Here is a 27,335-nt window from a genome sequence, read left to right as displayed (position 1 = left end):
CGTTTCAGGCCTAGACCCTTCATCAGAAAAGATTTTCTGATGAAGGGTCTAGGCCCGAAATGTCAGCTTTAGTGCTTCTAAGATGCTGCTTGGCCTGGCTGTGCTGAAAGCAGCCCATCTGATTGCAAGGCTTGGTGTGGATGAGTAAAGGACATGAGGAAGAAGGTATTCCAGGCAGTAAAATAATTGAACCCAGTATTGAGCCCTGAGGGCTGCAGGGTGCCCAAGTGGAAAATGAGTTGTTCTGCCACCTTGTGCTGAGTCTTGCTGGAGGTCTGAGACAGCAATGTTGGGTGGGCAAGTGGTAGATTAAAGTGGGAGGCAAATGGACATGATTTCCAGCATCTGCAGTTCTTGGTTTTATATTTTTGATTGTTACTGTTTTTATTGACTTCAGATGTCAAACCTTGCCTGGAAAAAAAATAAGTCTTCCAATCATCACTACTCCTGGTCTTATGACCCTGAGATTTCCTTGTTCAGCTTCTGACCATCTTCCTATGACCCTTGATAACAAAGTGTGTAGCTGGATGAACACAGCAGGCCAAGCAGCATCTCAGGAGAACAAAAGCTGACGTTTCGGGCCTAGACCCTTCATCGGAGAGCTCTCTGATGAAGGGTCTAGGCCTGAAACGTCAGCTTTTGTGCTCTGAGATGTTGCTTGGCCTGCTGTGTTCATCCAGCTACACACTTTGTTATCTTGGATTCTCCAGCATCTGCAGTTCCCATTATCTCTTCCTATGACCCTTGTTTACTTCCCAGATGGTAGCAGATTGCCCCTAATTCCAAGACCTCAATCTGTCCCCACCCACACAACTCCTCCCAAACAATGTCCTCAATCTCTCTCCTGGTTGCAGATAGCAACTGTGGTGCAAGTCGTTTGATTGTTTATCTATGTGACTGCCTCTCACAGTGTTTCTTCAGGCTTTTGATGCTCATTTTGTCCCCCTCTCCACAGATTAGTCATCTTCAAAGAATCATTAGCTGACTGTTTGATCACTTCATGTTTGCAGAGGCTAAAACATGTGAATGGAGTCGAATATTTTTCTTTGTTAATCATTGCCAATACATATCTTACAATTACGGATATCGTGGTCTAAATTTTCAGTCTTCCAGTGCTGATTTTACAATAAGTCAGCTTAAGTAGAAAATTGGGCAGGGATATGCTGCATTAAGTCCTCCAACTGCTTACCATCTCTTTCCCTAGATATAATGTCCAAATCGGTGGAATATGTTCTCGGCTGTATGTTCTGGCATTGATGCCATTTAAGTACCTAATACAAAAGCCTCCTGAAAGGTTCAAGTGCTCACCATGAAGAAATTGGAGAAGAGGTCCTGAAAACCGTTTGACTACAAGGCTTATCAAAGTACTGAAGAATACTACTTTACACAATAATAGGAGGTTTTATTCATTGTCATCTGCATGGAGGCTAGTGACCTTACCTTGCTGCAACAGCCCTACAATGTTTTGTGCTACAATGTCTTTCACCTTGTTTTAATGAGACTGTTTGATGGAGGGACACCAATTCAATCTGTAGGCAATCATGGAATCAAAAATGGAACTGGTCAAGGGTGCATCTGTGTGGTAACCAAAAGTCACGTCTTAGGAAAAGGTACCCAAATTAGACCAAGTAGAAAATCTAGATGCTGTATTTAATTCTGGTTTATATTTGCACCGCAACATCATAGTATAGTAATACCTCCAATCTAATACTGTAATTGCTTCCCCAACTAATCGTTGATCTTTCCCACCCTGAGGCCAACCACTTCCTCTTTTTGGCCTGTGATCTTTCTCCTTCTAAATAATCATTCACTTGTGAGCCACCATGTTGAAAGGAGCTCCATGATCTGATGCTGCTCATGGCACACTGTTCTACATTTCTAGGAATTTAGGTGATAGCTTAGCCATATAGTGTTAGTAGAGTGAGGTCAGAGATTGTGATGGAATATCATTTTCTTGCTACTGATGTCTCAGAACTCCAAAATATGACCCAGTTTTGAGCTGTTAGATTTATTCTGAATCTAATCATTTAGTGTGGAATCAGGTTGGACAAAACATCAGAGCTTTCTCGGTTGTATAGGCTCTTGGTCTCCGAAAGAACTGTGCATTCTGTAACGCATAGATGTATCGACAGCAGCTAGTTTGCTGAGAATAAGATAAAGTGAGGTTTTTTTTTATTTTAGTAGTTCTGTGTTTAACTGCTGCACGTTCAGTATGTCAAATATCTCCTTCAGAATTTAGATGGCTCAGTCAGTAGTAGCACTGCTGAACCACTCTTGAAAGTGGAAATCAGTGTTGCCATATGGAGTATGTCCTTTACTTTTGCTATCTTCACTGCTTTGTCCAAGTGTTGCTCAGCATGAACAAAGCAGAGGGAGGGCATCAGGTGGTAATTGGCAGGTAGTTTACTTATCCATGCTTGTTATGAGACTTCATAGGACATGGGATCAACGTGGACTCTCAGGGCTACTTTTTCCTTACTATGTACCACTGTGCTGGGAGGTGCATTCTGGCAGCAGTATAGGACATGCCCAGCGATGATGACGATACACAAGCATCATGTGCGTACTGAAGCTCAGTGACTGACGTTGGAGTGATTGTCGTTTTGGACTGATGGCATACATGAAAAAGTTGTCAAGTTGTCTGCCTGTTCTTATTCCATGTGAGCAATTTGCTAATAATAAAATGGAGTAATACAGTGAGGGAAATGGAGAACATAGAACATAGAACATTACAGCACAGTACAGGCCCTTCGGCCCTCAATGTTGTGCCGACCTGTCATACCGATCCGAAGCTCATCTAACCTACACTATTCTGTGTATGTCCGTATGCTTCTCCAATGACGACTTAAATGTACCTAAAGGTGGCAAATCTACGACCGTTGCAGGCAAAGCGTTCCATTCCCTTACTACTCCCTGAGTAAAGAAACCACCTCTGACATCTGTCCTATATCTTACACCCGTCAATTTAAAGCTATGCCCCCTCATGCTCGCCGTCACCATCCTAGGAAAAAGGCTCTCCCTATCCACCTTATCTAACCCTCTGATTATTTTATATGTTTCAATTAAGTCACCTCTCGACCTTCTTCTCTCTAACAAAAACAGCCTCAAGTCCCTCAGCCTTTCCTCGTAAGACCTTCCCTCCATACCAGGCAACATCCTAGTAAATTTCCTCTGCACCTTTTCCAAAGCTTCCACATCCTTCTTATAATGCGGTGACCAGAACTATACGCAATACTCCAAGTGCGGCTGCACCAGAGTTTTGGACAGCTTCACCATAACCTCTTGGTTCCGGAACTCGATCCCTCTATTAATAAAAGCTAAAACACTGTACGCCTTCTTAACAGCCCTGTCAACCTGGGTGGCAACTTTCAAGGATCTGTTACATGGACACCGAGATCTCTCTGCTCATCTACACTACCAAGAATCTTACCATTAGCCCAGTACTTTGCCTTCCGGTTACTCCTACCGAAGTGCACCACCTCACACTTGTCTGCATTAAACTCCATTTGCCACCTCTCAGCCCAGCTCTGCAGCTTATCTATGTCTGTCTGCAACCTACAGCATCCTTCGTCACTCTCCACAACTCTACCGACCTTAGCGTCGTCTTGCAAATTTACAAACCCATCCTTCTACGCCCTCATCCAGGTCATTTATAAAAATGACAAACAACAGTGAACCCAATACCGACCCTCGCGGTACACCACTAGTAACTGGTCTCCAGGATGAACATTTCCCATCAACTACCACCCTCTGTCTTCTTTCAGCAAGCCAATTTCCGATCCAAACTGCTATATCTCCCACAATTCCATTCCTCCGCATTTTGTACAATAGCCTACTGTGGGTTACCTTATCGAATGCCTTGCTGAAATCCATATACACCACATCAACCAGTTTACTCTCATCTACCTGTTTGGCCACCTTCTCAAAGAACTCAATAAGGTTTGTGAGGCACGACCTTCCCTTCACAAAACCGTGCTGACTATCCCTAATCAATTTATTTTTTTCTGGATGATTATAAATCCTATCCCTTATAACCTTTTCCAACACTTTACCAACAACTGAGGTAAGGCTCACCGGTCCACAATTACCAGGGTTGTCTCTACTCCCCTTCTTGAACGGGGAACCACATTTGCTATCTACCACTCATCTGGCACTATTCCTGTAGACAAAGATGAGTTAAAGATCAATGCCAAAGGCTTGGCAATCTCTTCCCTGGCTTCCCAGAGGATCCTAGGATAAAACACATCCGGCCCAGGGGACTTATCTATCTTCACCTCTGTAGGATTTCTAATACCTCTTCCTTGTGAACCTCAATCCCACCTAGTCTAGTAGCCTGTATCTCAGTATTCTCCTCAACAACATTGTCGTTTTCTAGAGTGAATACTGTTGAAAAATATTCATTTAGTGCTTCCCCTATCTCCTCTGACTCCACACGCAACTTCCCACTACTATCCTTGATTAGGCCTAATCTTATTTCGTCATTCTTTTATTCCTTAAATACCTATAGAAAGCCTTAGGGTTTACCCTGATCCTATCTGCCAACAACTTCTCATGTCTCCTCCTGGCTCTTCTGAGCTCTCTCTTTAGGTCTTTCCGGGCTACCTCGTAGCCCTCAAGCGCCCTAACTGAGCCTTCACATCTCGTCCTAACAGAAGCCGCCTTCTTCCTCTTGACCAGAGATTCCACTTCCTTCGTAAACCACGGCTCCCGCGCTCTACAGCTTCCTCCCTGCCTGACGGGTACATATTTATCTAGGACACACAGGAGCTTTTCCTTGAATAAGCTCCACACTTCTAATGTGCCCATCCCCTGCAGTTTCCTTCCCCATTCTGTGCTCCCTAAATCTTGCCTAATCTCATCGTAATTGCCTTTCCCCCAGCTATAACTCTTGCCCAGTGGTATACACCTATCCCTTCCCATCACTAAAGTAAACATAACAGAATTGTGATCGCTATCACCAAAGTGCTCACCTACTTCCAAATCTAACACCTGGCCGGGCTCATTACCCAGTATCAAATCTAATGTGGCTTCGCCCCTTGTTGGCCTAGAAGAGCGTTAGTTTAAAAAGAGAGAGACTTGTTCTACTGGGTAGCAGTGATCGTTTGCTCCATTATGATTTGAAGACCTGGACAATCGACAGGAAGTAGCTTCAAAGCTCTGGAGCTGGATCATCATCAATGTCTTTGCAAGGTCCTTCAAAGCCAGTGACAAGGAAATGATTCAACAGCCACAGTCCCTCCCAAGGCAAATGCCCAGCCCATCAGCAAGGCATTATTACTCAAAACCAGCTCTACTGGACAGGACATCTCGTTGTGATTCTGAATGCAGCTGCTAAATTCAGAAGGCCATTGTGACCATTGATTCACAGGAGCGTAGCATATATGCTTTGGAAATGTTCTCAAAGCATCCCTTAAGAGATTAAACATCTCCACAAACTCGTGGAAGTTAATTAGATGAACCAAAAACGAACCATATGATTTATTAGAAAGGCGCCAAACACATCAAAAGACTTCAGGAGTACACTGGTAAAGTTGAAGGTCAGAGGGAGCACCTTGAAACACATCATCAGTTGAACCATTCAAACACCAAGCCTACAAAGTCTGCATTCAACTTGCCATCCATCTTGAACTTATTGATCTAAAGTCTGATTGAGCCTGAGGGACTGCCGTATGACTCTGACCGCATAACAAGTGCAAAAGATAAGGCTACTATATTTGCAGCAATCTTCAGCCAGAAGTGCCAAGTGGATGATACATCTCAGCCTCCTCCAGTGGTCCCCAACATCGCAGATATAAATCTTCAGCAAATTTGATTCACTCCATATGATATTAAGAAATAGTTGGAGGTTGCATATTGCAAAGGCTATGGAACCTGAGAACATTCCAGCAATAGCATTGAAGACTTGTGCGCCAGAATGTGCTGCTCCCTTACCCAAGCTCTTCTGGTACAGTTACAACATTGGCACCTACCCAACAATGTGAAAATGGCACAGGTATCTCCTGTACACAAGAAAACAGGACTAATCCAACCCAGCCAATTGCCACCCTATTAGTCTACTATCAATCATCAGTAAAGTGACTGAAAGTATAGTGCTAGCAAGCAGCGTACACTCAGTAATAACCTGCTCAGTGACGCCCAGCGTGGGTTCTGCCAGGGCCACACAGCTCCTGACGTCATTGCAGCTTTGGTTCAAACATGGACAAAAGAGGTGAGGTGAGAGTGACAGCCCTTGAGATCAGGGGCACATTTGACAAGTGTGGCATCAAGAAGCCCGAGCAAAGCTGGAATTGGTGGGTATCAGGAGTCAAACTCTCCAATGTTTGGAATCAGTTCTGGAACATAGGAAGATGGCTATGGCTATTGGAGGTCTGTCTTCTCTGCTCCAGGATATTGCTGCAGGAGATCCTCAGGGTATTGTCTTCAGCCCGGCCATCTTTAGCTGCCTCATCAATGACCTTCTGTCATCAGGCTGGCTGATGATTGTGCAGTCAGTGTTCAGCACTGTTCATGACTCCTCAGTTACTGAAGTAGTTCATGTTCAAATGCAAAAAGATCTGGACAATATCCAGGCCTGGGCCGACAAGTGGTAAGTAGCATTTGGCAACGACCATTTCCAGTAAGAGATAATTTAACCAACATCCCTTGACATTCATTGGTGTTACCATCATTGAATCCTCCACTATCAATATCCTTGGGGTGACCTTTGACCAGAAATCCAACTGGACTCACCCCATAAACATAGTGGCTACAAGAGCAGGTCACAGGCTGGGAATGTGTCTGCATGTAACTCACCACCTGACTCCCCAAAGTCCGTCCGTCATCTCAAGGCACAAGTCAGGAGTGTGATGGAAACTCCTCATTTAGCTGGATGGGTGCAACTCCAATAACACAAAAAAAGCTTTACATCATCAAGATAGAATAGCCTGCATAATTGGCACCACTCACTCCACCACCAGCACTCAGGGGCAGCAATGTGTAATATCTACAAAATGCACTGCAGAAATTCACTAAAAATCTTTAGGCAACACCTTCCAAACCCAATGACCACTTTCATCCAGAATGGCAAGGGCAGTGGGTATATGGGAAAACCACTGCCTGCAAGTTTCCTTCCAAGCCACTTACCATCGTGACTTGGAAATAAATTGCTGTTCCTCCACTGTTGCTGGGTGGGAATCCTGGAATTCCTTCCCCAGGGCCATTTTGGATCAACCTACAGCACATGGACTGCAGTGGTTCAAGAAGGCAGCTCACAACCATCTTCTCAAAGGCAACTAGGGATGGACAATAAACGCTGGGCGAGCCAGCGATGCCGATATTCCATGAGTCCTGGGAAGTGTTGCTGAACAAAGAGACCTTGGAGTTCGGGTTCATTGTTCCTTGAAAGTGGAATCACAGGTAGATAGAATAGTGAAGAAGGTGTTTGGCATGTTTCCTCTGCTACATCAATGACTGTATCGGCACTGCCTCAGGCTCCCATGAGGAGCTTGAGCAGTTCATCAACTTTATTAACACCTTTCACGCCAACTTCAAATTCACCTGGACCATTTTCAATACCTCTCCTTCCTGGACCTCTCTGTCTCCATCTCTGGTGACCGCCTTGAAACCGACATGTATTTCAAGCTCACTGACTCCCACAGTTACCGAGACTACACCTCCTCTCACTCACCTTCCTGCAATGATGCAATCCCCCTGCTCCCAATTCCTCTACCTCTGCCACATCTGCTCCCAAGATGGGGCATTCCACTCCCAAACATCCCAGATATCCTCATATTTCAAAGACTGCAACATCTCCCACCTTGGTGGTCAAAAATGCTCTCAACTGCATCTCTTACATTTCCTGTGCCTCTGCGTTAACATGCCCTCCCTCCAACAAAGACAAAGAATCCCTAGTCCTCACGTATCACCCCACCAACCACCATATCCAACACTCTGTCACTTGCACCACCTACAATCTGAACCCACAACCAAAGATATATTTCCCTCCCCACCCCATCTGCCTTTCGTAGGGACTGCTCTCTCTGTGTCTCCCTCGTCCGTTCCATTCTCCCCACTAGCCCTACCACCCTGATACCTTTCCCTGCAACCGCAGGAAGTGCTACACCTGCCCCTGCACCTCCCCCCTCACTGCCGTTCAAGGCACCAAACAAACCTTCCATATTAGACAGAAGTTCACCTATACATCTGTCAATTTGGTCTATTGCATCTGCTGCTCTCGATGTGGCATCCTCTATGTCAGTGAGACTAATTGGAGGCTTGGAGACTGCACTCTGTTCATGACAAATGACAACGCCTTCAACTCTCTCTCCCACTTCATGGGTGACATGTCCATCCTGGGCCTCCTCCAGTGTCACAATGATGCACCTGCTAACTGGAGCAACAGCACCTCATATTCCACCTGGGGAGCCTACAGGCCAGTGGCCTAAATGTGGATTTTACCAGTTTCAAAATCTCCTCACCACCGGCCTCATCCCCTGACCAACCTTCCCACTTTACCCTGCCTCCTTGACCGGCCACAATCTGTCCATCATCTGTCCCACCTATGTGCTCCTCCTACCTCACTGACCAATCCCCACCACTCCCTACCTGCACTCACGTATCACCATCCCACCTACCTTCCCCAGCCCCACCCCTCCTCTATTTATTTCTGAGTTCCCTTCACCCCCCCAATTTCCGAAGAAGGATCCCAACCCAAGACGTCAACTTTCCTGTTCTTCTGATGCTACCTGACCTGCTGTATTCCTCCAACTCCACACTGTTATCTCTGACTCCAGCATCTGCAGTTCTTACTATCCCTGAGTTTGCATGCTTGCCTTTATTGGTCAGTGCATTGAGTATAAGAGTTGGGAGGTCATGTTATGGCTGTACAGGACATTAGTTTGGCCACTATTGGAAAGCTATGTGCAGTTCTGGTTTCGTTGCTGCAGGAAGGATTTTGTGAAACTTGAAAGGCTCAGACAAGATTTACAAGGAAGTTGCTAGGGTTGGAGGGCTTGAGCAAGAGGAAAAGGCTGAGTAGGCTGGGGCTGTTTTCCCTGGAATGTTGGAGCCTGAGGGGTGACCCTATAGAGGTTTATAAAATCATGATGAATAAGGATTGGGTACAAGGTCTTTTCCCTGGGGTGGATGAATCCAAAAGTGGAGGGCATAGGTTTAGCGTGAGAAGGGAAAGATTTATAAGGGACCTATGGGGCAACTTTTTCACACAGAGGGTGGTGGGTATGTAGAATGAGCTGCTAGAGAAAGTGGTAAGGTTGGTACGATTACAACATTTAAAAGCCATCAGAATGGGTACTTGAGTAGGAAAGGTTTAGAGGGATATGGGCCAAATACTGGCAAATGGGACTACATTCATCTAGGATATCTAGTTGGCATGGAGGAGTTGGACTGAAGGATCTGTTTCTGTGCTGCACATCTCTGGTGCTGAATGCATTTTAAAAGAAGATCCAGGATTGGCAGTGGAGATGTTTGAGACATTGTAAGGTATGATTGCTGGTGTATGACTTTCAGCTGGTTGCTTGTCTTGTCTGTGGGAGAGCTCTTCCAATCTTGCTACAAGCCACAATCATTAATGAGGATCTTCTAGGTCAACTGGCTGGGCAAATCCTTGTCTAACTCAGTGCTGTGTGGTTCATATGGTGTTACGCTAATTGTTCGTCAATTAAAACAATTATTATAACAGAGTAGCCAACTAGGTCATTTTAGAAGAGAATGTAAAAGCCTGCCACATTGCTAAGTCTGAAGTCACACACAGACAAGTTAAGGACAGCACACATTGCTCCCTAAAGTACATAGAGAGAGGAGATGGCCTAGTGATATTATCACTGGACTGTTAATCTAAAGACCCAGATAATGTTCTGAGGACACTGGTTTGAATTCAATCACAGCAGATGGTGGAATTTGAATTTAATAAATATCTGGAATTAAGAATCTAATGATGACCATGAGTCCATCGTCAATTGTCGGGAAAAACCCATCTGGCTCACTAATGTACTTTAGGGAAGGAAACTGCCATTCTTATCTGATCTGGCCTACATGTGACTCCAGTCCCACAGCAATGTGGTTGACTGTTAACTGCCCTCTGGGTGATTAGGGATGGGCAATAAATTCCGCCTTGCCAGCGACACCCTCATCCTGTGAATGAATAAAGGAAGAAAAAATTAGTGAATCATATAGGTTTTTGAGGACAACCTCTTTCTTTTATTGTCACCATTATTGTGAGGAGCTTTTTATTGCATGTTTATTACTTTACAGAACTTGTGTTCCCCAGCTGCCTGTGTTGGGATTTGAACTCTTCACTGGATCAACAGTCTAGGATAACTACTCCAATAATTACCCACAGTATTATTGTACTCAAGCGTACATTGATGCACAACATGAGTCATATCTTTCAAATACAGGCACTCTGAATGAGATTTTCCTCCTGTTGATGTTATGGCAGTTTTGGACAAGTGAATGCGGAAACTTGCCAGGGTGTATTCCACTGTACCCCTACAGCTGTCAGTCAGCTAGATATGCATGTCCAAAGTACATGAGCTTCTGGCTTCAAAATTTCAATATAAAAAAACAATATAAGTAAAATCAAGGCAACGTGGCAGTTGTTACCATGAACAACTATTTTATGCTAAGTCCAGAGATTACTAATTAATTGAATGCTTTAAATGTAATTATAGTATCATTGAGACATACAGCATGGAAACAGACCCTTCGGTCCAAACATAACCCCAAACTAAACTAGTCCCACCTGCCTGCTCCTGGCCCAGAATCCCCCAAACCTTTCTTATTCATGCACTTATCCAAATGTGTTTGTAATTGTACCCATGACCAACACTTGCTCAGGAAGTTCTTTTCACACATGAACCACCCTCTGTGTAAAAAAAAATTGCTCCTAATGTCTTTTTTGAATCTCTCTTCTCTCACCTTAAAAATGTGTCCCCTAGTCTTGAAATGCCTCAGTCTAGGGAAAAGAAAACTACCATTGGGGCGGCACGGTGGCTCAATGATTAGCACTGCAGCCTCACAGTACCAGGACCTCGGGTAACTGTCTGTGTGGAGTTTGCACATTCTCCCCATGTCTGGGTTTCCTCCAGGTGCTCCAGTTTCCTCCCACGGTCCAAAGATGTGCAGGCTAGGTGGGTTGGCCATGTTAAATTGCCCATAGTGTTCAGGGGTGTGTGCGTTACAGGGCGATGGGTCTGAGTGGGATGCTGTAATAGGCGGTGTGGACTTGTTGGGCCAAAGGGCCTGTTTCCACACTGTAGGAAATCTAGTCTAATCTAATCATTAACTCTTATCTTTAACTGTCATTTTATGAACATTTATAAAATTTGCCTCTCAACCTCTTACACTCCAGTGAAAAAAGTCCAGCCTATCTAGCCTTTCATACCCAGCAACCACCTGGCAAATCTCTTCTGAACCCTCTCAGGCTTAAAAATATCCTTCCAGGAGAGGCCTGACCAATGTCCTGAAGAATATCAACATGACTTCCTCCACTCAAAAGAACTAAGCCACGGAGGCAGGCGTGCCAAGTGTGTTTTTAACCACCCTGTCTACATGTGATGCAAACTTCAAAGAATTATGTACCTGCACCCGAGGGTTCCTCTGTTCCAGAACATTACCCAAAGCCCTGTCATTTATTGTATAAGCCCTGTTTGTTGTGCCAATATGCAGTATGTTGCATTTATCCAGATTGAACTCCATCTACCGTTTTTTTGGCCTATTCACCTGTTTGATCAATTTCTCTTTGAAATCTTAGAAGTCTACTATGCCACCAATTTTGATGTCTGCAAACATACTAACCATGCCTTCTATATTCTCACCCAAATCGTTTATATAAATGACAACCAAAAGTGGACCCAGAGCCAATCCCTGTCAAACACCACTGGTGACAGGTCTCCAGTCCAAGAAACAACTCTCCCACATTACTCTCTGTCTCCTGCTATTAAGCTAATTATGTGTCCAATTGGCAAGCTCACCTTGAATCCCATGTGACAACTTTGCGAATTGAATATATGATGCTTCTTATTTTAATAAATCTGTCAAAATAGGTTGTTTAATTCACCACTTGAGGTACAGTGTGCCTGTTTCTATACTTAAACCACATTATTGTTGGGAAACATCGGCAGTTTTATATCCATTCAGTGGGAGTGGCCCATTCAAGCTTCATAGTCTACATTTAGGGTAACTAGATGATGATCTTTGTTTAACGAAAACAGTTGTTATTTCCACCCCTCTAAGGATTTCCCCTACTGCTATCAAGCAGCAAGTCTGCTATTCAGTAAAGACTGAGTTTAAATCTGGAATCTTTCAAGTCTCCAGTAAATGAAGTTTGTCAGTTGAGTAATCATAAGCACATTTGAATGTTGCTGCTTGGTACTAAATGTAGGTATATATCAAGCGGCTTCTTCACAATAAACTGAACAGTGACCAATCAAAGTAAATAAGTCAAACTGTTAGGATTTGTGTTCTATCAGTTGGGAAATACAAAAGAGTAGACAAAATTGAACCAAGTGTTTCGGATTTAAAAGTCAATTTACACATTTGAAATTACCTCTCAGAAATCTGTAGGAAAATGTTTGGAAACAGGAATTAGAACATAAAAACATAGAACAGTACAGCACAGTATAGGCCATTCAGCCCACTCTGTTGTGCCTATATTCCTACTCTACAGTCAAACTACCCTCCATACCCTACATTTTGCTATCGGCCATGTGGCTATCCGAGAGTCGCTTAAATGCCCCTAATGTATCTGACTCTACTACCACTGCTGGCAGCGCATTCCATGCACCCACCACTCTTTGTGTAAAGAATCTACCTCTGACCACCCCTATACCTTCCTCCAATTGGCCTTAAAATTATGCCCACTCGTAATAGTTATTTCTGCTCTGTGAAAAAGTCTCTATCCACTCTGTCTATGCCTCATCATCTTGTACACCTCAATCAAGCCACCTCTCATCCCTCTTTGCTCCAGTGAGAAAAGCCCGAGCTCCCTCAACCTTTCCTCATTAGACCTATTCTCCAGCCCAGGCAGCATCCTGGTAAATCTCCTCTGCACCCTCTCTAAAGCTTCCATATCCTTCCTATAATGAGGTGACCAGAACTGAACACAGTATTCTAAGCGTGTCTAACCAGGGCTTTATAGAGATGCAGCATAACCTTGCAGCTCTTAAACCCAACTCCCCTGCCAATGACAGCCAACATACCATTTGCTTTCTTAACAATGCCATCAACTTGGGTAACAACTTTGAGGGATCTGTGGATGTGGACCACAAGATCCCTCTGTTCCTCCACACTGACAAGAATCCTGCCATTAACCCTGTATTCTGCATTCAAATTCAGCCTTCCAAAATGAATCGCTTCACACTTCTCTGGGTTGAATTCCATCTGCCACTTCTTTGCCCAGCACTGCATCCTGTCAATGTTCCGTTGCAATCTGCAACAGCCCTCCACACTATCCACAACTCCACCAACAGTACACAGTCTTTAGACAGAGTGAAGCTCAATTTGAAGAAACAGAACATTAGAGGCCATAAGATGTAGGAAAAGACTTAGCCCATTTGTCCAATTTAGTCTTCGCCATCATCTGAACATGTCTGATATGTTTCTCAACTGTATTCTCCTACCTTTTCCTTGTAATCCTCGATTCCCTTACTAATCAAGAACTGATATCTCTCTCTCTCTCTCTCTCTCTATCTTAAATACATACAATGACTTTGCCACAGAAAGCTGTGAAGGCTAAGTTCCACAGATTCACTAATCACCATCTGAAGAAATTCCTCGTCTTTGCAACTTTATTTGGTGGAGGTGACAGTGAGGCTGAGGGTGGACTATCTGCCCCCTCCCAAATTGATGCCCTTTACTAGCAAATTATTGAGGTTCATTTCTTGCCTAGCCACAGTTTTGGGGCCAAAGTAGGAATTTGGAGATGGGGTGAAGCCCAGCAGATCACCCTTCTTGAACGTCAGTTGAGAAAGTGAAGATAGAATTTCCATCAGTGGCTTCCTTTCTGGACCTCCTTCTGCATCCACTGGATATTCCCTTCCATCTTTGCCTTATTGTAACCTCACTCCCCCCTTTTTTTTGGCACAAGCCATTCTCGCACCTACTTGGCCCTGTGGGCTCCAGCTCAAGATGGTGTAACTTCAGATATTCGCAGTGCTGGTCAGCGTCTTAAGTGGGCCTTGCTGCGACCTCAGTTGGGCATTCTCCGAATATGGGCTTGGCCCTGTAGTTTGGCACAGTCAGCCTGCAAGATCTCAGACCTCTATCTGCTCACTAGCTCTCTTTTGGACTCGAGAAAATGAACCTGCTCTTGATATTCTATGAAATTGTAAGAAAGCTTGTAACCTAATCTCTTAATGGCCTCCTTTGCACCTTTCCAACTTGGATCCTGAGAAGTAACCTGCAGATTATTTCAGAAATTACTATATTGTAACTAAAATAAATATTGATTTGAAGGCTATTCATGATGGATCACTGAGTTGGAAATGAAATATTTGATGTGGGCTTATTTTGTACAAGGGAAGTTCCACAAAGAAAGAAAGCTGCTGATATATCAGCAAAGAAAATATTGACAACAAAATGTGAGGCTGGATGAACACAGCAGGCCAAGCAGCATCTCAGGAGAACAAAATGCTGCTTGGCCTGCTGTGTTCATCCAGCCTCACATTTTGTTGTCTTGGCTTCTCCAGCATCTGCAGTTCCCATTATCTAAGAAAATATTGACATTTTGTTTTGTTAGGTGGACAATTAACATTAGATGTCTGAAGTAAACTATTATCTGTGTTATTGTATATTTAATGTCAGTGAATATTTCTGGCTTTTTGTTGGTTGAGTACTTGACAAGTTGATGTATTTCTGTTTACAGACGAGCACACCTTCGTCTCTGTTTAGAGCGATTGAAGGAACTTATACCACTGGGATCAGAGTGTACCAGACACACTACTCTTGGTTTACTCAACAAAGCCAAAGCACACATTAAGGTAAAGCACATCTGTATAACTGCATTTTTCAATGTCAGAAGCCAATAAATTCTTAACATCTTTCAATCTGTTTTGCAATTACAATGGTCATTTAGTCATGCTATGAATAAATTATTAGGGAATGTTACTCCCTTGGACCCATCATAGAAGATGAGAAAATTATGAACTAATACCGAGTCCCAATTTCTAAAGCATTTGATTAAATGCAGTTTTTTTTTGTTAACAGCTTTCTCTGAATCATAGTGATGGAATTCCCTGTATTGGATGTTGACATACGTGTACAACATGTGTTAATGACCTGTCTAAACTACTGCTGTGAATTCTGATGTTTAACCTGGCAATTCAGTCCTTTGATTAGCTTGCTCTGTTAAATCAAATTCATTTTGTGTTTTATCTGTAGAAACTTGAAGAGCTGGATAGGAAGTCACTGTACCAGATTGAACATCTGGAAAGGGAACATCGTTTTTTAAAGAGGAGACTAGAACAGCTACAGGGTCTGCCAGAAAATGAACGAATACGAATGGATAGCATAGGGTCCACTGTCTTCTCTGATCATTCAGATTCAGAACGAGGTAGTATTTCGTAAACTGTTTGTGTCCACAATCATTTTCTATGTAATAGTGATGTATTTTATCACATCTAAAACCCAGAATGATCATGTCTGCTCATGATAATCATAATCTATAGCATAAAAAGATCAACATGCGTGTGCTGAAGTTTATAATGAAGCCTTTTTTAGAAGGATTAGAAAGGATATATCCCCAGCAATGTTGGCAAATGGCTGTACTTCGTCACACAATGGAATGCCTCTTGGCTATTTTGTGAAATAATAACACTCAGGTGGTATACAGGTTTTTCAAGTCTATAAACTCCATCATTTGAAATCTAATACATTAGGAAGAGTACTGATCTCCATGAAGAAGGTTATCTAAGATTACAAAGGTATCTTAATAACTTGGGCCAATGGACTGAGAATTGGCAGATGGAGTTTAATTTGGATAAATGCAAGATATTGCATTTTACTAAAATGAACAAGAACAGGACTTGAGATAATGGGAACTGCAGATGCTGGAGAATCCAAGACAACAAAATGTGAGGCTGGATGAACACAGCAGGCCAAGCAGCATCTCAGGAGCACAAAAGCTGACGTTTCGGGCCTAGACCCTTCATCAGAGAGGGGGATGGGGTGAGGGTTCTGGAATAAATAGGGAGAGAGGGGGAGGCGGACCGAAGATGGAGAGAAAAGAAGATAGGTGGAGAGAGTATAGGTGGGGAGGTAGGGAGGAGATAGGTCAGTCCAGGGAAGATGGACAAGTCAAGGAGGTGGGATGAGGTTAGTAGGTAGATGTGACCGAAGATGGAGAGAAAAGAAGATAGGCCTACACAGGCCCCAAACCCCACCTCTTCCTTCGGTACATTGATGTATCGGCGCCGCCTCTTGCTCCCAAGAGGAGCTCGAACAGTTCATCCACTTCAGCAACACCTTCCACCCCAACCTTCAGTTCACCTGGGCCATCTCCAGCACATCCCTCACCTTCCTGGACCTCTCAGTCTCCATCTCAGGCAACCAGCTTGTAACTGATGTCCATTTCAAGCCCACCGACTCCCACAGCTACCTAGAATACACCTCCTCCCACCCACCCTCCTGCAAAAATTCCATCCCCTATTCCCAATTCCTCTGCCTTCGCTGCATCTGCTCCCACGACCAGACATTCCACTCGTGCACATCCCAGATGTCGAAGTTCTTCAAGGACCGCAACTTTCCCCCCACAGTGATCGGGAACGCCCTTGACCGCGTCTCCCGTATTTCCCGCAACACGTCCTCACACCCCGCCCCCGCCACAACCGCCCAAAGAGGATCCCCCTCGTTCTCACACACCACCCCACCAATCTCCGGATACAACGCATCATCCTCCGACACTTCCGCCGTCTACAATCCGATCCCACCACCCAAGACATTTTTCTATCCCCACCCCTGTCGGCTTTCCGGAGAGACCACTCTCTCCGTGACTCCCTTGTTCGCTCCACACTGCCCTCCAACCCCACCACACCCGGCACCTTCCCCTGCAACCGCAGGAAATGCTACACTTGCCCCCACACCTCCCCCCTCACCCCTATCCCAGGCCCCAAGATGACATTCCACATTAAGCAGAGGTTCACCTGCACATCTGCCAATGTGGTATACTGCATCCACTGTACCCGGTGTGGCTACCTCTACATTGGGGAAACCAAGCGGAGGCTTGGAGACCGCTTTGCAGAACACCTCCGCTCAGTTCGCAACAAACTACTGCACCTCCCAGTCGCAAACCATTTCCACTCCCCCTCCCATTCTTTAGATGACATGTCCATCATGGGCCTCCTGCAGTGCCACAATGATGCCACCCGAAAGCTGCAGGAACAGCAACTCATATTCCGCCTGGGAACCCTGCAGCCTAATGGTATCAATGTGGACTTCACCAGTTTCAAAATCTCCCCTTCCCCAACTGCATCCCTAAACCAGCCCAGTTCGTCCCCTCCCCCCACTGCACCACACAACCAGCCCAGCTCTTCCCCTCCACCCACTGCATCCCAAAACCAGTCCAACCTGTCTCTGCCTCCCTAACCTGTTCTTCCTCTCACCCATCCCTTCCTCCCACCCCAAGCCGCACCCCCGTCTACCTACTAACCTCATCCCACCTCCTTGACCTGTCCGTCTTCCCTGGACTGACCTATCCCCTCCCTACCTCCCCACTTGTACTCTCCTCTCCACCTATCTTCTTTTCTCTCCATCTTCGGTCCGCCTCCCCCTCTCTCCCTATTTATTCCAGAACCCTCACCCCATCCCCCTCTCTGATGAAGGGTCTAGGCCCGAAACGTCAGCTTTTGTGCTCCTGAGATGCTGCTTGGCCTGCTGTGTTCATCCAGCCTCACATTTTGTTGTCTAAGAACAGGACTTGTGCAGTTAATGGTAGGGCACTGGGTAGTGTTGTCAAAGAGAGAGACCTAGGGATTAAGGTATATAGTTCTTTGAAAGTTATGCCACACATAGACAGAGTGGTTAAGAAGGCGTTTAGCATGCTTGCCATCATTACTGAGACAACTGAGTGTAGGAGTACTGTGTGCAGCTCTGGGTTGTCCGACTTTAGAAATAATTTATTATTGAATTGGAGAGGGTGCAGAAAAAGTTATCAGGATGTTGCTGGGTCTGGAGAGTTTGAGTTATACGGGGAGGTCGGGTAAGCTGGGAAGCTTGACAGGTGATCTTTTTTAAGGTTTATAAAATCTTGTGCAACATAGATAAGGTGAATAGCAAAGGTCTTTTCCCTAGGTTGGGAGATTCAAAATTAGAAGACATATTTTTAAGGAGAGAGGAAAAACCATTTAAAAGGAACCCGAGGGAACAACATTTTCACACAGGGTGATTTGTATATGGAATGAACTGCCAGAGAAAGTGGTAGATGCTGGTGCAGTTAGAACATTTAAAAGGCATTTGGACAGGTAAGTGAATAGGAAAGGTTTACAGGGAATTGGACCAAATGCAGGCAAATGAGACTAGTTTAGTTTAGGAAACTTAGTTGGCATGGATGAGTTGGAATCGTTTCTGTGCTGTCTGACTCTATTACTGTATATGTATATACACAGGAATGGAGCAGGAGTTAGGCTGTATTTTAAAGGGGGGAGTTTTTGAAACATGTGTAACTGAGCACTATTGGGTGAAGACTGAGGTCATATGGTTGGTAGTACGATATCTTACATTTGCCATGTTTTTTTTAAGTCAACTCTTGAGCATAGCCTCTCAAATTATAATGCAAACGTATGGGTCTAACTAACTTAAACCTCAAAATAAACCAATATGTTTGACAGTATTACCTGATACAGTACTAATGATTTGCCATTGCTTATTTCCAGAAGAGATTGAGGTGGATGTTGAGAGCACAGAGTTCTCCCATGGAGACATGGACGATATTAGCACTTCCAGCATCAGCGACCTTGACGACCACAGCAGCCTCCAAAGTGTTGGTAGTGATGAAGGCTACTCCAGCTGCAGCATAAAGCTGTCCTCGTCAATTTAAAGAGGACAACTGTGAAGCTACCTGCAAATATGTTTGAGGGATCACAATATGACTGGCTACTTCAGCTTTGGACTTTGTGGAAAAACAATAGGTTAAGGGCATGCACTTGTACTACAATACTTTATGCACAAGGCACTCACCTAGTACTGACCTACATTGCATTGTTTTGAGGAAATAGCACATAGTGCATAGCATTGTGGGTACAAAGCATGACCACTATTCAGATTGTTTCTTTGTGTATTCGCAGATAATCCATTAGTGTCAATGTAGTTGGAAGATACAAGCCTTTTTTTAAAAAAATGCACTTTTAAGCTGAAGAGCATCTTGTTGTGTAGCCCTGAGTTCTGATGTGATTTGAACAATGTCAGAAAGTTTATGACTTCCTGACAGATTGTTTCTAACCTGCACTTGGAGGTCTTCATTTCCATTATAAAAACCGGAAAAGATGTTCTCTTTATGGAGACCTCACCAATCAGATTGTTTAAAAATCTGTTTACTATAGAAAGAAAAAACTACCCCAAATAGAGATCAAAAAACATTTTACCAAATTGGTAATTTATGGCTGATTTTATTTGGTGTGAGCAAAACAAAAGTCTCAGTCCCTTTTTGATGCTCCAAGTTTTATGAAGTTACATCTTGGGGACTGTTTACTTCTTTTGTTTATTTTTTGTGCTAATGTTGTGCCTTCTAAGTTGTGCATTGTGTTGTCATGAAGTTAGTGTCTCTTATCTAGTTGTCCCTGCATGTATTCAAGAGCAGCTTAAAAATAGTTTAATCTTAATCTTTTTTCTGCACTGCACTCCAATCTTAGTTCTATAATAGAATGGCCTGATTACTATAAGCATAACCCTGACCTCTCCACCTCCTTCATAAGCAGGAACTTGAAGCCGTCAAACCGATAAAGTTATTAAATTAGCTTTGCAGGAATAGAAACCTATGAGCTTTGTATCTGTTGTAGCTGTTGACATATGTGCACGTTGCAGCACACTGTTAATGGTGTTTTTATAGAGAAGTGAAAGGTTCTATTGTTGCTATTGTAAAATATGTTGGTGTCAACTATTGGAGCATCAGAGAGAGATTCAGGTCTACAGCCTGCATATTTAGTATATCATCTTTAACTGAAATTTAAAAACCACTAAGTTTGATTAGGCCCCAGGGTCTTTATGTTTGAATTTAAATTTTGCCCATTGAAGTTCTAGTAAGTCAAATATTTCAATTTGGTTTTAAAAAATGAAAAATTAGGCCTCCCTTTTATCTCGAATATCCTGGCAATTACTTTAAGAATTGTGGCTTGTTGTAATGCCATTGCCCCAGAAAATAATCACCACTCCAAGACTCCTAGAGTTGAAGTGCTTATCAGGATATTGTAGTTGTGTTACACGTTTCACCCATTAAATTTTTTGACCAAAAAATCATGGGTAGTTACTCCCATGATTTGCCGATGTGTTGTTGATGAGTGAGATTCTGTGCTAGAAATATGCATTTTAAAATCAACCAGTAAACAATTTGGGAAATTAGTACTATTTCTCAAAATTAAATACTTTTAATTTCAGTTGATAAGAAAGCACTTGCATACACTCAAACAACCCTTCAATTACACACTAGTATGAAGCATTTCAGGTCAGAAACCAAGCATTGGGTCTTTGTGTTGGGTCTGGCTTACATAATTGGAAGTGGTCTATTTTAAGGAGATCTAAACTTCAAGTAAATCTGGGTCATCCTTGGTACATTTGTTTGCCTCTTTGTGGGAGGAATTGTTACAGGTTACAGTTTTAACTGGGCTTGTACAAATATTTACAAACGCAATGTTGCTAAAATGCTTCAAATTTCACTAAAGGCAATGACATATTACCTACTGCATGTGTTTTCTATAGAGTTTCTAACTAAAACTATGAAAGGAAGCCAAAAGAATTTCATGCTCTGAGAAACTCTGAAAATTTTAGAATTTTTTTCACATTAAATAAGTTAAAACAGATAAGAATTTAATTCTGGTGCTACTCAGTGACAGTTATTTGGGACACAATTGTAACAAATTTGAAACTGCTTACTTGGTAGATTATATTTACCTTCTTACCAGCCCTAATTGGTTTAGTTAGTTATCATATGGTCAGTACGTTTACCTGGCAGCTCTGCAATATATTTTAAACATCCTCACTTTTTTGTTTCCCTCTGCCACTTATCTTCTAAGTGAGCAGAACTTGAATGTAAAACAAAGGCAGCTTTTTTAAAAAAAAATCAGAGCACTCGGCTACAGAATCCTGTGACTGATAAACCAACAGATTCCTTGTGTATTTCTAGGATTACACTTAATAATGTACAGCAACTTCCATAGGTCTACATGAGACATATCCTATAGATATTATCTGAATCTGATTTCATTGATGACCAAAATCCAGTAAGTTGTATGCTTTTTCACTTTCACTTAAGATCATTTAGAAGTAAACCTGGTTATCATCCAAGCTCCTTGCAATTGAAGTCATACAGTACCTTAATCTTCTTAAAGGGTAAAGCAAATTAGCCGGGACTGGCAGATTCAGTTAATATTACTAGAGTTCTTGGTTTGACTTTAGTAATATGACTTAACAAATTTGAATGTTGAGCATTCAGTAAAGCTGAAGCAGTTCTTTGAATTTTGTCAAAAGCCACTTTGGATGCAGCAGTTACATGTTTTAATATGTGTATTCAAATCTCCCACTTATTCAGATCTGGTTACTGCATACTTGCAAACAACTGTTGCAATAAAATCATGAGTAACAGGAATTTTGTGTACAGAAGATTGACAGGAATACAGGCAGTTCAGAAATGTAACAGTAGGTTGAAAAAAAAACTCAGTTGCGGGTGAGAACACAAAAGTCCAACGAATGGCACAATACTACCAAAAAAGCCTTAAATTACATCATTACAGTGATAGTGCAAAAAAATGAACCTATTTCAACACAGTATTTTGATGCTATTAAAGTTTGATATAATGCGCAGAAATGTGTGATATCTTTCCCTTTACGTTCAGCAGTAACAGTCAGCAATAAATATTTGGCAACAATTAAAATTTCCAAGCGCTTTGTGGGTTTTGTTATAGGTTATTTTTATGATGGATTAGCTTGATTAGCTCTTTAAAGAAGCAGACGTGAAAAAGAAACTGGTTAATGGCACTAACCAGAGTTTAATACTCAAAGTATGCAGAGCTTTGTGTTGCTCTTGATCATAATCTTCATACTTAATACAGGTAGTAATGCTTTGTATCAGTTTTACTTCAGATGGATAATTTGGAAATCCTCCCCACCCCCCCCATCTTAATTGATGCCACTGCATAATATCTGGATTTTAAAGTACAAAAACTGGGCTGCTGGTTTTACAGCAGTCCTGTGCAACTATCATCCTGCTCTAAGTCTGTGCGAATATGCACTGAATTGATGACAATATCTGGTTACATTCAAGCAACATTTACATTCCTGTTTGTAAAGCATAGTCCAAGCCTCACTTCCAGACACGGTGTTGAGTATTTTTCATTTGTTATACCTTCCATGCCAGAAGTTAAATTGTTCAACAAGGAATGTTGTATATATGCACACTTTTAGGACAGACCTATAATCATCATGTACCTGTATTATGTAAAGGCAGCCCAACACACATCTTTCTCCCCTCTCCTATAGTATACAACACAACTTTTGTAAATTTATGCCAGCTGTTAACTTACATAGTGATATCTTTCACAGATGAACTTCCAAGTGCATTTGAGTGTAACTTTGTTTTAAATATTAAGTAAAATTAAACTGACCTGTATGTTCTTTTAAACATGAAAAGGATGGTTAAACAAAAGGATTGAAAAATTCCAGTAACCTGATTCCCTCCCACCTTCAAACGAGCTAAGGCCTACCCGAGTACTATTCTCAAACTAAACATGTAAATCAAACAAAAGTTGGAGACGATCTAAGTATTGGAGCCCAGTTACTTAATGATAGTTAGCTCTGCTTCATGTTAACAAAATGCAAGTCCATAGTGAATTTAAAACCTTTCACACCAAATTTGACATCCTAGTATGATAGACCGTAAGACATAGGAGTGGAAGTAAGGCCATTCGGCGCATCGAGTCCACTCCGTTATTTAATCATAGCTGATGGGCATTTCAACTCCACTTCCCTGCTCTCTCCCTGTAGCCCTTGATTCCTTTTGAGATCGAGAATTTATCAGTCTCTGCCTTGAAGGCATTTAATGTCCCAGCCTCCACTGCACTCTGTGGCAATGAATTCCACAAGCCCACCACTCTGGCTGAAGAAATGTCGTCTCATTTCCGTTTTAAGTTTACCCCCTCTAATTTTAAGGCTGTGCCTATGGGTCCTAGTCTCCCCATCTAACGGAAACAACTTCTCAGCGTCCACCCTTTCTAAGTTATCTAGTAACATTTAGTGCTCAACAACTTACTGCAATTTCATTAGTTTTCCTTCCCACTTACAAATTTGGTAGATTGTAATTTGTTACTTGCAAGTCTGTGACCACCAGACTGGTCTGTCATCCAACACAAGTGTACCTCATTGTCTGTTAAATCTTTTGAATGTCCATAAGTCGCAAATCCCACTATATTAATGTAAGTTCTATCATCCAGACAAAAAAAAAGTGCGTTCTTCATCTTTCAGTTAGGAGAAATAAGACTACAGAAACTCTTCCAAAATACTACTGTAAGTCATTTTAAAATTGATGCAACATTGGTACAGGAACAAATTTCTATAAAATATCAATTCTTAGAATTCTGAACACCAAATGTGACAGGATCAGTCGTGTTTTATATTCTAACTGATCAAAGCAGTTTGTTGCAATTCAGTTCACTCCTAGCCCACTTGACTTGAAGGCAAAGTTTGCAAAATGTGAAATGCTTGCTAATTATTTAACCTCATTTAATCTCAACTCAAACAACTAAAATTTTCCTTAGTTATTTGTTATTTTCTGATAACTTCCTGGCTAAAAGTCAGCTCATGAGAAGTAAGCAATAAATAATAACCTGAATAGTAAGCACAATAAAAGCTATAGTTTAATTACTCATCTCGATGCCACCAAGCACATCTGAGATTCAATATTTTGCCCAGATTTGATTGATTATCCCTATCAATATACCTACACAAATATGCCAAATTTCTGTTGACAAGTTCTCCCCCAAAGTTATACCAAAATCAGTTGCAATCAAAATAACTGTAGACAGCTACTAAGTTGTTTACTGTCTGCATAGGAAGAATGGTTGCATCATACTGTCTTAAAATTGAAATAATTTAAGGATCAAAAATAATTATTATGCTCCCATCCCTCCAAATACATGATTAATCTGCCATAGTTGGAATGTAACAAAAACAGAAGTTGCTGAAAAAAAATTAAGTAGGTCTGCCACCATCTGGAGAGAAAGTAGAGCTAATGTTTCTGGTCCAATGACTAGTCAGAATTTAGACCTGAAACATTAACTCTGTTTTCTCTCCACAGATGCGGCCAGACTTGCTGAGGTTTTCAACCAATTTTTGTTTCTGCTTCTGATTTCCAGCATCTGCAGCTCTCTATTTTTTATTATATAGTTGGAATGTACTTTGAGGAACAATGTGTAATTCTCTTGATTTAGTGATTTCTACACAGCTTGTCACAAATTTTCAACAGCTTTCCCAGTTGATATTTTCTATAAGTACTGAAATTTAGTAAAATACTGAACAAGTGGATAAAATTTCAGTCTACGCAAGTTGCATTTCTTGCCCCTTCCATTTAGTTTTCTACCATTTATCACTTTTTATCTCACCCAAGATACAGATTGCATTTGCATCTTTTGAAATGGTACAGTCACAAGAGTTTACGCGCTAACACTGTCAGTTATGGTGAACATAATCTTATAAAATATTTACCTTCCGCCACTGCCCAATTCCAGATTAAGAACTTTCATGCAGCACCTACAGAAACTTGCAATATTTGCAGCAGAACTTGAAACCATTGTGTAGCACTGCCAGCCCACTATATCTTAACTTGCTGGAGCATGCACATCTGCCAATTACAAATAAAGGCCTCAGGCTACCTAGAAAATAGTACTTCATCTTATGGAAGTGGGACGCCAATACATAGACTTAAGAGTTTTCGTCAACACTGAACTTTCATAAAGAGACAAATGTTTAAAAATTAAATCAGACTTAATGAACCATACCAAGATTACATTACTGTTCCTACCTACAGTAACTTGGCACTTGCTATTAAAAATTCAACTTAGAAAATCCTAGTTTTCAAACTACACGAACATAAAAATATAGTTAACTTTTTTAAAAAATGGCTTTTGTCTCAGCAATAGGTAATTGAGGCAAGTGCTGATGATTATATACAGCATAGTTAAAAACAGCAAAACTCATTGCATTATATTCCAGTGAAAGCATCTGGATAGTGCTATTCTTTGTCCTTCTCTGTTCTTCCTCCTCCTATTCCCCGCTTCCCTCCTCCTCACAATTAGCAACTAGTATTTTTGATTCCAAAAGCCAGCATTATTTGACCGTAAAGATCAACGCTGACCAAGGCCCTCCCGCAGTAACTGTAGGACATGTGAGGTAGTGCCCAAGTCTAGAATTTAGCATATCTATTCAGTTAGCAACACAATTTAACAGCAGTGGCATACATTTATTGGTTGTAATCAAAATTGCACTGGTGTCAGTATGGGTGCTATTTATAATTTTAACATTGTTTTAACAGAATTATTGATAACCATTTATAGCCTGAATCATCATGCTGCAAAGTGTACAAAATGAGGCTTGTAACAAGTCTCAAATAGAATGCAGTGATGGGGAAAACAGGATATATCATTTGAGGTAGACTGTCTGTTCCCAATGAATACTCAATATATGTGTGTAAAGACTCAATTCATGCTGGTTCAAGCTAATAGCACACTTGTCCCCAAGCTACCCTAAAATTGAAATATTGCTTTAACTGTGTTTGTAGATAAACCTCTTATTTACCTCTTGTATAAAGCATAAAATAAAACTTCATTTTGTGAAATACCGTATTACTTGTGCCACCTGCATTAAGTTCGTTAATTTCCTCCCTAATAGCATTGTGGGTCAACCCACAGCAGGACTGCAGCGGTTCAAAAAGGCAGCTAACCACCACCTTCTCAAGGGCAACAAGGGACGGGCAAGAAATGCTGGTCAGCCAATGATGCCCACGTCCTACAAATGAATTCGAAAAAAAATGTATTGAGTGGACAATGATCAGTGCAAGGTAGTCTGAAAGTAAATGTAAACACACCTAAAATATGACTGAAAAACAAATCTCAACACTTCCTCTCCAGATTCGAGCTCATATCACTCTTGTTGATTCTGACTTCAATCTTAAATTCTCAAATTAATGATATAAAAGGTGTTTCTGGAACATGACAGATTATACATCACTAGTGCAAATTTTCAACACTGACTTCTTATTAAATATTTCTCCTAATTTACTGAATGAGTTGACTTTTTTAATGAGTGGAATACACAACCTGTTCAGCAGCTGCAAAAGTAAATGATTACTTTTACAATTATGGTAATATATCAATCGGTTATAAATGTTAAACACAGCACTTAAGGCACCCAAATTTCACCAATTCAATTGTTTTTACTTCCAACAGTTATTTATAAATAACACCATTGGTTTGATTAATAAATCCAATCAAAGGGGTCTCTAAGTAGTAACATAACACGAGAACAGTAAGAACCAGGAGCAGAAAAAGGCCATCTGACCACCTCCGCTATTCAATAACATCATGCCTGATCTTTTTATGGCCTCAGCTCCACTTACCCACCTTCTCACCATAATCCTTTATTCCTTTACTCTTCAAAAAGTTATCTACCTTAGCTTTAAAAACATTAAGTGAGGAAGCCTCAACTACTTCACCGAGCAGGGAATTCCACTGATTCACAACCGTTTGGGTGAATCCTCCTCAATTCAGTCCTAAATCTGCTCCCCCTAATTTTGAGGCAATGCTCCCTAATTATAGTTTCACCACCAGTGGAAACATCCTCCCAGCTTCTATCTTACCTATTCCCTTAATAATTTTACATGTTTCTATTAAATACTCCCCTCATTCTTCTAAATTCCATGAATATAATTCCTCAGTCTCTCCTCATAAGCCAACCCCCTCATCTCCAGAACCAACCTAGTGAATCTCGTGTGCACCCATTCCACTGCCAAGAATCATTAGATTTTGCAATAATTTTGTTATGTGAGCTAGTAATTCGGCTGTTCAGCAAATGAATAACCAGGTTTCTTTCCTTCCACCCCCATCCTAAAATTCAAAAAAGAATTTAATCATCTTGAACAGATA

At 41.8% G+C, this 27,335-nt stretch overlaps 1 protein-coding gene across 1 annotated transcript in view; it reads left to right on the top strand.

The window, feature by feature from the left end:
• The window catches only part of mxi1 (max interactor 1, dimerization protein), an 81,867-nt gene extending 55,831 nt beyond the window's left edge, over positions 1–26,036 (top strand). Inside the window, exons 4-6 of the mRNA XM_059652943.1 lie at positions 14,864–14,978; positions 15,379–15,550; positions 18,867–26,036. Coding sequence (XP_059508926.1) covers positions 14,864–14,978; positions 15,379–15,550; positions 18,867–19,030 — 451 coding nt within the window. The 3' untranslated portion in view covers positions 19,031–26,036. The remainder of the gene's footprint in view (positions 1–14,863; positions 14,979–15,378; positions 15,551–18,866) is intronic.
• Positions 26,037–27,335: the final 1,299 nt, after the last annotated feature.

Source organism: Stegostoma tigrinum, chromosome 20 (genome assembly GCF_030684315.1).
Source record: "Stegostoma tigrinum isolate sSteTig4 chromosome 20, sSteTig4.hap1, whole genome shotgun sequence".
Taxonomy (NCBI): Eukaryota; Metazoa; Chordata; class Chondrichthyes; order Orectolobiformes; family Stegostomatidae; genus Stegostoma; species Stegostoma tigrinum.
Note: the sequence above shows the minus strand (reverse complement) of the source record. Positions and strands in the feature narration are given on the sequence as shown.